Source organism: Mixophyes fleayi, chromosome 7, assembly GCF_038048845.1.
Source record: "Mixophyes fleayi isolate aMixFle1 chromosome 7, aMixFle1.hap1, whole genome shotgun sequence".
In the NCBI taxonomy this organism is placed as follows: Eukaryota; Metazoa; Chordata; class Amphibia; order Anura; family Limnodynastidae; genus Mixophyes; species Mixophyes fleayi.
Genome location: NC_134408.1, coordinates 37,218,589 through 37,231,903, shown reverse-complemented (window position 1 = coordinate 37,231,903; position 13,315 = coordinate 37,218,589). Strand labels below are relative to the sequence as shown.

Here is a 13,315-nt window from a genome sequence, read left to right as displayed (position 1 = left end):
ATACTCTGATACCTATCCGAAGTCCTTCGAACAATTGAAAGTGGAATTTTCTGTCCCAATTAAGTTATTCTATAGCAGCTCTCCAAAAACATACTAGTAGGTAAATTGACTGCTATTAGATTGACCCTAGTCTGTGTGTGTGTTAGGGAATTTAGACTGTAAGCCCCAATCGGGCAGGGACTGATGTGAGTGAGTTCTCTGTACAGCGCTGCGGAATTCGTGGCGCTATATAAATAAATGGTAATAATAAGGCATGTTCTTCAGACACAGGTTCCCAATAGTATTCTCCTATTTTGTCACACTCCTATTCTGCATGGGATGGGATCTCACAGAATGATTTTGATCTTCCCAAATATTATTCCTGGGGAGCTTTTGGATCTCAAAACTAAATGATAAAAATGGTCAGGTCAGCTGAGTGAGAAAGAATGGAGCTCCATATGTGGCAGTGCCAAGGAAGCCGCATCGTGCACCCGATTTCGCCAGATTTACACAGAGTTTACTATACTCCTGTAAGATTACAGATATTTGGAAGAAGACATACCTCTAATTGCCCGAAGTGTGGGATGGGGTCCACCTCCTTTTGACACCTACTGTGTTCTCGGCCGGAGATTCACTGCTTTTGGGTAGTTGTGCTGGCAGGTATCCAAACACCAGGTATTTAGATTCTTCTATTGTATCCTAAGACCTGTATTTTTGGAATTTCTCTTGATCGTCTTGTAGATAAACTATCGTCTCAATACTTGATCAACCCGCTGTTTCTGGCCAAGGTAGTAATAGTTAGAACAAGGATGTCTAATGGGAAACCTTCCTTGTGTAACTGGATTGCTTTGGGGAATGATTCAGTTCAGCATGAAAGTTATACCCACGAGTATGAACGCTGTGCAGAAATACTATAACATTTGGTTTCGGTGTACCACTTCTAGATACGCACTGCTCTTCCTGTCGGACAATACAGACGATGACTCATCATAGGCACCTTCTCCTGACCTGACATGTTTTGTTCTATTTTGTTATGCAATCCAATGTAACTATGTAATATTTTTGTACATTTTACACATCATAGTTTGTTGACAATATGCTGCAAATTATGTATCTTCTTTTATATTGCTGTTTTAATATTATCGTGGATATTTGTTAAGTCCTACAATATTTTATTTGGTTGGATCTTCATAACACCTTGCTGTTAATTTCTAATGCTCATTATGTATCTGTTTTGTAACTTCAGTTTTATGTACCGTGGGATAATGTTTTGGGAGGTAAGGGGAGTTGGGCTAATGTTGTTATGTTAAAACAAAGTTGTTCCCCCCAAAAAATTTGTTTTCAATAAAGGTTTTATAAAAATAAAAAACAAATTGTCCAACATGTTATATATGCCACCTTGCAGCCCATTTACACATGATACTAGCCCCGTGCATCATATTGCCACCACTGTCCATTACAAAGGCATCCAAACATGTTGTAACAGTGTTTTGCAATACATTGTGCTGCGGTTATAGCCTAACTTCCCTCCAGCTTTATTCTTTTACCATATAAATTGTGTTTCTGGAGTGGAATTCCCAAGAGCAGGTCTACACACTGTTGCTTTTCCTCTCTAAGCCAGAGATGGGCAATGTGATACACTTCAGTAGCTGCATGGTGCAAAGGGGCCACACATTACCCTTAATATGCGTAATAAGTTAAAACAATACTTTTAACACAAAAAGAGACACCTATCTATAATAACATTAGCAGGCATTTTAAACAAGTATTATAAGCTATAACAAACACATCTGACAATAATGTAGGAAGGAGCTGGAACTCTCACTCTGTAACGATACTGGTGGTATTATCTGGAGCCCAATAGCCGAGTAGATAGCCAGAGAGTAGTCAGACGTTTGCCGGGTCGGTACACAAGAGGGTAGTGACAGATGCAAGGTAGAGTAGCAGGAGCTGAGCAAGCAGAATACTCAAGCATATGTCTGAATCAGGAAGTGCCATTTATAGGCCCAAACAGGATCCAAGATGGTTTCTCTCTGATTCCAAACTGGCCATCTTGGATAAGGGCAAGTTTGCAAATACAGAGACCTCTAGTGGTCAGAGGTGCAAATGTCAAGGTAATTCCTTACACCCTCACTCCTCCTTAGAGATGTCACTCACGTCCCTGGCCCAAGCATCTAAGAGACGGAACGAGGCCACATCCCTTATGGGGTACAACATTTGCACCTCTAGATTGTTATGGTTCCAAAGCGGACATGGGGATATCTGGTTTCCCCCCCAGTGTCCCATTTGGCATTTAACATCTGAGTTGTTAATATCAATAGAACCGCTTGTGAGGTATATCATGTTGCTGATCAAGATCAGAAAAAGAGGGAGGGAAATGTATCCAAATAAAGGTTTCAAAATTACCATTTGAACTTCACATTCCCACCCCTCTAAACATAAAAATGTTCTCATTTTAATATTGCACCATAATGGTGTGTGAGGGGAGACCTGGGGACATTGCGATAATCTTTGGAATTAAGCCCATAGACAAGAGTTACTGAATGTAGCTAATACATTGGGCCCTTACAATGGCATGCTTAAGATCTTTCCAAACTCTGCAGTAAGCCTTATCTGACAATAGGATGAGTTTGACTTATCTCCTGTCCACCATAAGGTAGATGTATTATTGTATTGTAGCTTTACCAGAATTATGTTAAACCCAGTATAATCCTGCCATCTTCTAGTGACTATAAATCCAAGGTATTTGACTGTAGCTGGCCACATTAAGGAGTATTCAGAGACCATATCTCTACACGGCTCCAAATCAATCTGGAATATAAATGTATCCTCAAGCCAAACTCATCTATGACTTTAAATGCTTTAAGAAGAGAGGAATGGAGGTCATCCAGGAGAAGACTATAATAAGCATATAGTGTAACATTTTCAGTGAGACAACCAATCTGTAAATCTTGTATATCAACATTATTATGGATGATAGAAGCCAGTGGTTAAAGCAATAGGGCTGGGGAGAGGGGACATCTTTGTCTCCAAGGCCACGGAGGGAAGTCCACCGGCAAAAATATAGCTAATGGGCAGTTATATAACAGTTTTAACCATTTAATGCATAAAACATGTTTGATCTGTATGAATAATCTTAATAATTATTTAATTAGTGATATGGCTCTATATGATCCATCTCTTGTAGCATCCTTATCCAGCTTGGAGAAAACCGCTATGGGGGCCTCAGTCTTAGGGGTTGGCAGAGATTCCTTTTTAAATGCAGCATGAAAACTCAACTCAAGAGTTGAGCAGTTAGTTCCATCACATACTTCTTCTTGTAGATTTCTATGGGGATCCAGACACCATTATCTGGTATAAAATCAGCCTTAGTAGAAGTGTATAATGTCTCATAAAAGTTCCTTAAATATTAATTTATATCACTTGGCTTAACAGCACAGATTGCCTGCATATCTTCAGTGGTGTGCGTAGGACACTACTGAGTTTTCTATAGCTACCATTGAGAGCTTTGTCTTTGGAGTTTGGGAGGAAACCCACACAAACATGGAGAGAACATACAGATAGTGCGAACTCATGAAGACGGTGCTGTATTGCACCACTGTGCTGTTGACGCTCAGCCTGACGCCAGTCCCTTCTTGTTTTTGGAGTTTTATTGTCCATGGGCATGGCCTCTGCCTTTTCCACAGCTTTTGCAGGGTAATGCCCCATACCTTGTTGTTTTTTGTAGTATGTGAAGAGATTTTTTTTTTTTATTACCAAACCTTTTCGTATAGGCATAAGCTGCATCACAAATCATATGGTGGAGTGTAGTCCTCAATATGGGCAGCACAGTGGCCTAGTGGTTAGCACTTCTGACTCACAGCACTGGGGTCATGAGTTCGATTCCCAATCATGGCCTTATCTGTGTGGAGTTTGTAATCTGTGTTTGCGTGGGTTTCCTCCGGGTGCTCCTGTTTCCTCCCACACTCCAAAAAAAACATACTTGTAGGTTAATTGGCTGCTATCAAAATTGACCCTAGTCTCTCCCTCGCTGTCTGTCTGTCTATCTCCCTCTCTGTCTGTCTTTGTGTGAGTGTGTGTCTATATTAGGGAATTTAGACTGTAAGCTCCAATGGGGCAGGGACTGATGTGAATGAGTTCTCTGTACAGCGCTGCGGAATTAGTGGCGCTATATAAATAAATGGTGATGATGATGATGAATATATTGAAAAATCTCTTGCAGATCCATATGAAATGCTTATCAGTGGATGTAAATTTAAACCAGAATTAATTGATTCAACCTCGGGAAGCTGGAGTAATAGTTCTGAATTTTAAAGTAAACATTAATGGAATGGGATCAGATATACCTCGAGGAAGAGCAACAGGATATACAGACGGTAGCAGACTAAACATACGGGGCCTGATTCAACTAGGCACGTATCTGCCGATGTTGAACGTATCTTACGCACAATCACTGTGCATGCCCAGAAATGGACCATATATTAGTAAACGCAGCCCTGTAGGCTCCATCTTCGAAACGCAAAGGACTACAGCCTACAATTTTGGGGAGTCAACCGGACGGGGAAGGAGCGTATTGCCATAGTCAGGCGCACGCAGCCACGTCCGAATCAAGCTCTGGGCATCACAAAGTTACTTGATTTTCTGCCATATCTCTTGTTCCATGGCTAGTCTAAGTCCTGAGTGCTAGTGATGACAAGCATGCTCTAACATGTGTTTGCAATCGGGAGCAACTGTAAAACTGTATTTTATATGCAGTAGACAAATGTTTGTCATGGGGGGAATAAAATAAAATAAAAAAATCCTTTTTAACTATTTTATCATTAATGCCTTTATTATTAACTGGTGACATTATTTCTATTTTTTGTTTTTCTGTGCGTTCTTTTGTTTTGTTTATATTCCACATAGGTATTGGACATATCCTGCAGTGTCTTGCGTAGTAGAGCACAGCAGACCTACACCTGAATTCATCAGCGCACATATCTTGAGATACGTTCTCTGATGAATTCGGGAGTGTGCAGAGCAAGCGCATGTTGCACTCAGTATGCGTGCCTTGATAAATCAGGCCCACCAAGTGTTAAATCGAGTTTACAGAAGGCATTATTGGTCTACGAGTAACATGAGAAGTTCTTCATCTGATGCCTACTTTGCCAACTAAGTTGGAGACCTGTTATTACTTTCAGGAATCTATTGTTCATATGTTCGGCCCTGAAGGGTGCCACAAAAAGTCAGTCTACTGGAAACAACATTACATTCTTCCGTATTAGGGGGTTTGGAAAGAAGACAGCAAACTTTGAGCATTCCGCTATGTCCTATAGTCATTATGGTGGTGGCACATATATTCCAAGTAACAACATTCTTTTATGTTGGACTATACAGTGTAGATTTATATCACCCCTTGGGATCCATCTGAGTGTGCACATTATGACATTTTAAGGGTTTCTTGCCTAAACTGGATACACTACATATTCAACTCTCAAGATTGGTGGAAATATCACAGAATAATATTCTTATTTGTGATGAGCTCATTTACTTATTGAAATCATTCATGTTCATTGTGTCTAGGGCAAAATCTGCATAGACAAACACAAAGGATGACTGTCACGTTTTATCAGGGCCTTCTTTTGCAAGCCAGATTAAGAAGAGCGTCTCTGTAATTAAGGAACGTCAGTGTGATCGCTCATGGGTGACACTGTTGGGAAGGGGTGGAGGATTTGTTGTGTCACAGCATCGAGATGAAGGCTTAAATACCAGAAGGTATCTACCAACAATTTTTCAGCAAAGGCATCCTGTTTTCCAACTTATCCAGCTTTGGTAGGCATTGCTCTGACTGCTTGTTGATGACATTCAGCTAGGTGGAGACAGCTCTTCAGGTATCTTTCAAGACCACAATCCCATGCTCTGATTCATCTGCTCCATCTAAGAGCTTTGTAGATCAGCGCACTCCATCAGCAGCCCTGAGTTGTGTCACTTTCTTTTCTGCTTAGGACAACTCTTTCCATCTAAAGTGACACGCAGAAGTGTATAGCCATAGAGGGCTCCAAAGTAGACCCAGAATCTCTCAGTTACACATCGATCCACGACTACTCTTTGACTTTTCCCACTATTGGTTTCATGATGGAGATGGGTCCCCACTGCTAGGGAGGTCTCCGGACCCTTTCTCGAATTTGGTAACAGCTAAGGATTTCTGTAGGAGGATAGGGAGAAGTTTTCCTCCAAGGATTAGTAGTTTTTGTTGTCCAACCATGAATAAATTGACCAGATAGCCTGTATGAGAGATCCAGTAATGTGTTAGAACTAAATATACGATATATAGTATAGCACACACATCCAGGTCTCAATGAGTAGCAGATGCCCCTCAGACACATGCAACTTGCGAATATGTACTGAAACCTTTACTTTACATGTTACGTATGCAGTTGTTATGAAGCATCATTTAGGCTTGAATAACCTATCTAATACAGCAGAATTAACTTCCCTACATGCATACAAAAAAAAAAAAGTATCTATGCTACAACACGCTCTGCAATTCCTAATCTATGGTTGAGCGACTACTCAAGTCTAGATATAATTATTTGCAAACCTCTAATTACAAGTGGTTTGCTGGTTCAGGTGTTCCTCGTCATCATCCGCTACTTATACCTGCCTCTGACCCCCGCAAACAAACTTTTTCAGTTGTACCTACTCCTACGTTCCAGTCCGTACGATATTACTCGAACACGCCCTTACTGTACGTTGCATACGTTAGATCACTCCTTCCCTCCCCTGTCATGTCTCTTCAGTTTTCAGTGAATAAAAGCCACAGGTCTGCATAACCGTAGTTATGTACTTTCACTTTCTGAAAGAAGCGCTATGTAAACAGAGGTATATCTCACTCTGAAGCAGGCCCTTAGACTGTAGACACCACTCTGGCAGGAACGGACATTGTCTGTAAAGTGCTGTGTTGTTTGTTGGCACTATATAAAAAAAGGATAATAATAATATTAAGATAAAGCTTTGATTCATAAGTGAAACAATTTTTCTAGACTTGAATATTATTGAAGATAGCAGAGAACCACATTAGAGCCTAATATGGCCAAAAGATGCCTACAAATGAAATCATCTGTCCTTCCAAGTAGAAATCATTGTGTACAGGAACATTGACATGGTACAGAGTACAATAGAACAAACACAAGGCAGTTGAAGCTGGTGAGCCTCATGGAAGAGGACCAAATACAGTAATCTGTTTCTCTCTATGCCCCCCCCCCCCCATGGCATTTCTGTATCATTGTATTTTTTTTATACTTTGTGTATATTTTTGAAACATTTAATGGCTGGCACTATATAGTGTTTGACTGATTTTTTCATCTCTTAGATCCTATCTCACATTAACAACAATCAGTTACCAGACCCTTTTAATGACATCTCAGTTGGAGGATGGGAAATCACAGATGAACCTGTAGGGCGCCTGTCAGTGTGGACGGTTTCATTGCAAGGAAAGGTATGAGCTAATTTCACACATTACACATCTTATTATGGAAGGAGAACTGGATAATGTCATGTGTCAGATTTACAGGAAGCTGGTAAGGGCTTGGGTATATGACCCATTTCATCATGGGTATCCCACTTCTAGCATCATTCAGAGCATGGAGAGGAGACTTCTATTGTTAGGAATGTGTAAGTGAATCTCAGAGTTGATTGGATGTCCACAGCTCCTGTCCAGTCTAGTGTTCATTCATTGCACACACCCAATCCATAGAAGATTTGAATTACCTGCGCAATCAAGTCCTCCAAAGCTGGAAACCATGTTCTCGCTACTCTGAATAATTACAGTCTGGTGGAGAGGATTCCAGGGGAGGGACCCCAACCAAAGTTACACTTCGGGGTATAGTTGTGAAATGGGACGTAGCTCCAAAGTGGTCTATCCATTTTAAAGTAAAAAACAAAAAGTCTTTTTTGTTCTCCTTTAATTATCCATCTTAAGCAAACTAGTAAGCAAAAGTAAACACATTTTGGTTCTCCAAATGTTTTAGAGATTGAAATAGAAGATATATCAGACTTAGGGGCATATTCAATTGTCGGCGGAAACGCCGAAAATCTCGCGCTCCGCGCATTATTACCGTTATTCGGGTAATAGTGTGCAGAAAAAACGTTATTGCGCTAGTTTTCTCGCTGGATTTCAGCTCGCAGCTCCCTGAGCCGCGAGCTGAAATCCAGGTAACTATTACCATAATAACGGTAATAGTTTTAACGTGGCGGGAAAAATAAAGAATTGAATATGCCCCCTATTGTTCATAATTTGTAACAAATTGCCACTTGGGATATATTAGAAAGCATATTAGTCCAATAACCTTTGTTGTTCAGTGAACAGGTTCCTGAAATATTCTGTAATAATCATTGTTGAGTGAGGCATACTTTGGATATACTGTTTTGACCAGTAATATTTATTTTTCCTTTAGGTTTGGTACAGAGAGAATGTTTGTCATGACAATCCTGAGGGATTGTCCTGGTCGGAAATGGAAACCCCCAGTGAGGTCATACAGATCAGCTGCGGCCCCTATGACCTCTTGTGGGCTGCTCTCTGGGAAGGCCAGGCCATTGTAAGAGAAGGGATCAGCAGGAATAACCCTAAAGGTAAAGCTCACTGTATGCAGGCTCTTCTTGGGTCCTTACACTAGGATTCTGCATTTTGATCTGGGAGATGATTTCATTGGCAAGTGTGTGACATGGGTAGATCACAGTTCACTGTTCCTGTGGATGGGTCCTTCCCACACTGAGCCCTGTACATGCTCAGGCATTGCGCAAGACACCTATTATCTGCTGAAATCCTGCGACCTACCGATAAGAGCTCCCACTCTCGTCCATCCCCCAGCTGTCCTGTGTTAAACCCAGTGCTCTGAGTCCTGCTACCTATAAGACCTGATGCTTAGTAAGCAGTCAGCAGTAAAGAGGTGCTGCAGCAGCTACACACTCCACCCAAATGTAAGCAGTTCCAATAAAGGAACCTGGTATTAGCAGCGACTACTCTCCTACAACTGAGGGCACTACAGTGGTGCAAAGTTGACACAGGAGGAGAGCGTCTGGTTGGCAAAAAACATCAGTAGGTGTGTTCATTAACGGCAGTTTCCTTATGCTGTATAGAACGGCCAAGACAAATCTGTAAAACCTGCCCCCCCCCCCCCAGTCCGTGTAAGCCTACCCCATCACTTTGCAGTCTTGTTGTCCACACAATTTCTGAACAACCAGATCTATACAATCACCGAACATACAGATTTGTACTATCTGAGCTTCCGCCTCCGCGTGTGTGTACAAAGTAGCCATGGATTTTTAGTCAGTGGGTGAATGACTTGAATAGTCAGACCACCACTTTGCATGGGGCTATATTTACATTGATGCAGTTTTAGGTTTAGCTGTCAGATGTTGACCAAGATTATTTCATGTTAAAATAATAACAATGTTCTAATTGGTTATAGTAGTTTTCAATGCATGTGTTATTGGTATCATTTCATAACATGTTTAAACCTCTATTTATAAGAACCTGTAATTTGCTACTTGCATTTTGTTCAAATGTGAAAGTTAGTGCAAGCCAATCTGTGTGTAAGAAGAAGCACAGTGCAATGAAAGGGAGATGGGGAGGAAGGATGCTGTGATTCTCATTAGTTACTAAACGGTCTACAGTCGTGGTCAAAAATATTGGAGCCCTTGCAGTTTGTCTAATAATCCACCGCTCCTTCCAGAACTTATTGAAATTTCAAATATTTTGGAATCCACTTATGGATTTCTTTTTTTGTAGTGGAATAAAACACAAAAAGCAGAAAAAACTACTCATTTACTCCACACAGAAATTCTTAAATGGCCTTTAAAAAAAAGATGGCACTATATATATATATATATATATATATATATATATATATATATATATATATATATATAAATAAAATCTGTTTTTATTGAAAACATAACAACGTTTACATATGCATACAACAATATTAATACAATAAAATATTATCTTTTCACCGTTTGTTAAGTGACAAAATGTAAACAGTTTACAACCCCTGTGAGGCGGTCCATTCACCTGGACTAAAACAATTAACAACAGGTTCCGCAGACAGAGCCGTAGAACATACCAAGAGATGTATAATTGCTCATCTACTTTGTTGGATAGGGGATAGAAAAAGAGGGGGCAAAGGAGAGGTAGGGAACTAGAGGGGGAGAATTTGGACTTCAAATATTCCATTGAGCGTACAATGTAGTTTCTTTGAATTCCATCCACTTGATCCATAGCAGATAGAAACTCTGTATTTATCACCCGAGGAGTAGATGATGTCATCCATAGACATATAGAAGTCTAAAAGTTCAAACCATTCTTTAATAGAGGGTGCTGTTGAGGATCTCCAGTGGACCGGTAGCGCAGCCTTTGCTGTGTTGCTGAGATATCTCACAGTAGATGTTTTATATTGAGAAATAGGCAGTTTAGTATCATTAAGTAGCCAGTATTTTGGGCAATTTAGTAGTTCAGTTCCCACTATTGCTTTGGAGATAAGTAAAACTGTGTCCCAGAAGGGGTTGAGAGAGGAGCATTCCCACCAGATATGTAGAGGGGTACCCGACACTATTTGACATCTCCAGCAGAGATTTGGTATTCCCGGGAACATTTTGGCTAGTAGGCTGGGACGCCGCTACCACTGAGACAGCACTGTTTCGACCACTCGCACACTGATTAAGCTGGCTTGGGTGTGTCAGAATATGTCATTCCAATCTTGTTCAGGTATAGCAGATCCCAGCTCACTTTCCCAGTCGCTAGTGAATTTAGGTAATTCCTTAAAGGACTGTTCGATCAGTATTTTATATATGGTGGATGAGGTAAGATGGCACTTTTTTAGTATTTAGAAATAATTACATTTCAGAAAGGTGATTCTCCTTCATTCTGGAACTGAACTCACCTGTCAGGTGTCTGCAATATAAAAACCATTCATTTACCAGTTTGAATAAAGAAAAGGGCTCATTCTTCTGTATCTGCATTCTTCTGTCACTATCTGTAACTGCAGTGAGCATGGAGTAAAGGAAGAAAACCAGATCATTTTTCAAAGGTGGTCAATCAGAATATTATAGCAGGTTCAATGGAAATAATGAACTGTGCTTATTACTTGTGAAATTACTTATAGCGTGTTGTTACCTATAATAAATTAGTGAGGCCTCTGATATATACGACGCATTTCTCATGACAGGCAGTTCCTGGACCATTGTGGAAGCTCCAACGGCCGGGGATGGAATCATGCATGTGGCAGCTGGTGTTAACGTGGTTTGGGCTGTCACTAAGGAACGTAAAGTAAGACTCAGAGCTCTAATGTGCATCATCTCAGAGCAGCGGTTAGTCCGAACTTCTTAAAGGAACTCTAAACCTAAAATAGATGTTGACTTATATGAAAATTTTACTAAGAACTTTCACATATAAATATGTAGATTTCCACATACTGTTTGATACTATTGTTCTTCTGTTATCGGAACTTCTTTTTGTTGTTGTTGCAAAACAACTAAAGGAGGCATTGTTCTTTAGAGTGTTTGCTGCATATAGGAAAATATATGTAATCATGAGGCACTCACAGGATTTTTCCAAATGTTGTAGGCTTTATTTTATCTCCTAGATCATCCAACCTTCCTTTCAGTAGAGTTATCCTACACTTAGTCACCTCCTATTACACAATATTCTGAGTTCTGTATTGTTTCCTATCAGGTGTGGTTTAGAAGAGGGGTAAACTCACACAACCCATGTGGCACTAGTTGGATTGAAATGGTGGGAGAAATGTCGATGCTAAGCGTAGGACTCAATGACCAGGTAATATAAGAAAAATCTACATTTATATCATAATATTGACCTGACAGGTTGTTGTTTTATGTTGTTATTCACTCATTATTCCTTTACAATCCATGTTGCTGGTTCATGTTTGAAGTATTTCACTCTGTGTTAGATAAAATTAAGCCTCAAAGAGAATGATCATAACACTTACACTGTTCTCTTGGTTATTGAACTCATTATATACATTTTGGTACTAATATCATATTCCACAGCGATGTTCATTGGGGGAGTTATCAATAACGTACATTGGCCACATGCAGGAACGTGACGGAGATAAGACCATGATCACTACAATTCACAATGTCATAGGAGAGTGTTGTAAAATGCAAAGTGTATGTTTAGAACAGTGAGCAAGCCACAGATAGAGAGTGTACGATTGTCAAGTCCTCCCCTTGAATCTCTTCCCTTACTTTACAATCAGCACTTGAACAGATGCAGGAGCCATCATCATGGAGAAGTGGAGCTGCTGGGTAAAATTATAAGGGTGACACCTGATGGTATTGATGTGGCAACTGTCCGGTGTCAGTGCACAAGCCCTGTTGACAACTGAATCTTAAGGCCAAAACAGAATGGCTTCCGCGTGAGTAGGGATTGTACGGCGAGGGACTCCTTCCTTCAGACTATCCCTACTTTTATGTAACAAAAAAGGGGGTGTCCCATAGTGCATAAAAGACTTTAATGACAATGCTTATATTATTACATACATATTCATATCAGGTATTAGTGTGAAAACCTCTTTGTATGTTCTGATCGGCATATCTGCACTGTGCTGAAAGGTTCTCAAAACTTCTGCCGCGCATTAAAACAATTCATGTTGAAGCTCCTCTGGACGTGGCTTACCAACCTGTATGTAATCAAATGATTTGCAAAATCACTGTTGGGAACAGCCAGGGAGTAGTATATTTCCATCTCCCAAAGTCAGCTGTTCTAGTTCAAAATGCCGAGCTGCCAAGTTTTTTTTTCTTTTTTTTTTCCTGTATTAATTTTTTTAAAAAAACACATAATATAACAGCAATTTTACTTGTGTGTTGCTTCTTTTGCTGATAATGTGGCTAAATAAAGTTGTGTTTCTGTGACACCAGACATAACATGGCTTTCTAACTGCTGGCAATATGTCTTGAATCATCTCATATAGGTCTGGGGAATAGGATATGAGGACAGAGCTGTTTATTTTCGGCAAGGTGTCACCCCAAGTGAGCTCAGTGGAAAAATGTGGAAAGCCATTGTGGTACCCCAAGAAAATGAAAGGTCAAACTCTGGCAGTGTCTCCAGCATCGCTAGGTAATAACAGCTTCTTTACAGAAGCCAAGAAGGATGTGAATGTGTGTGTCTATGTATATCTGTGTGCGTTTCATTTCAGTTTATTTGATTTTGTTGCATTTTATGCTTTTGTTGCTCTGTAAACATATTAAACTACATCCAAAATGTAAAATTTAGTTTTGGGAAGAGTTCATGAAGTTACAATAAAATGCAAAGTTAGACTTACCTGTTGTGAGTCGATCC

The 13,315-nt window shown here is 40.1% G+C and overlaps 1 protein-coding gene across 3 annotated transcripts in view; it reads left to right on the top strand.

The window, feature by feature from the left end:
- Positions 1-13,315, top strand: part of TECPR1 (tectonin beta-propeller repeat containing 1) — a 74,354-nt gene that overhangs the window by 24,764 nt on the left and 36,275 nt on the right. For all 3 annotated transcript variants that reach the window (XM_075179675.1, XM_075179676.1, XM_075179674.1), the window contains exons 5-9: positions 7,331-7,456; positions 8,415-8,589; positions 11,184-11,284; positions 11,690-11,791; positions 12,948-13,093. In XM_075179675.1, the coding sequence (XP_075035776.1) occupies positions 7,331-7,456; positions 8,415-8,589; positions 11,184-11,284; positions 11,690-11,791; positions 12,948-13,093 (650 nt within the window). The remainder of the gene's footprint in view (positions 1-7,330; positions 7,457-8,414; positions 8,590-11,183; positions 11,285-11,689; positions 11,792-12,947; positions 13,094-13,315) is intronic.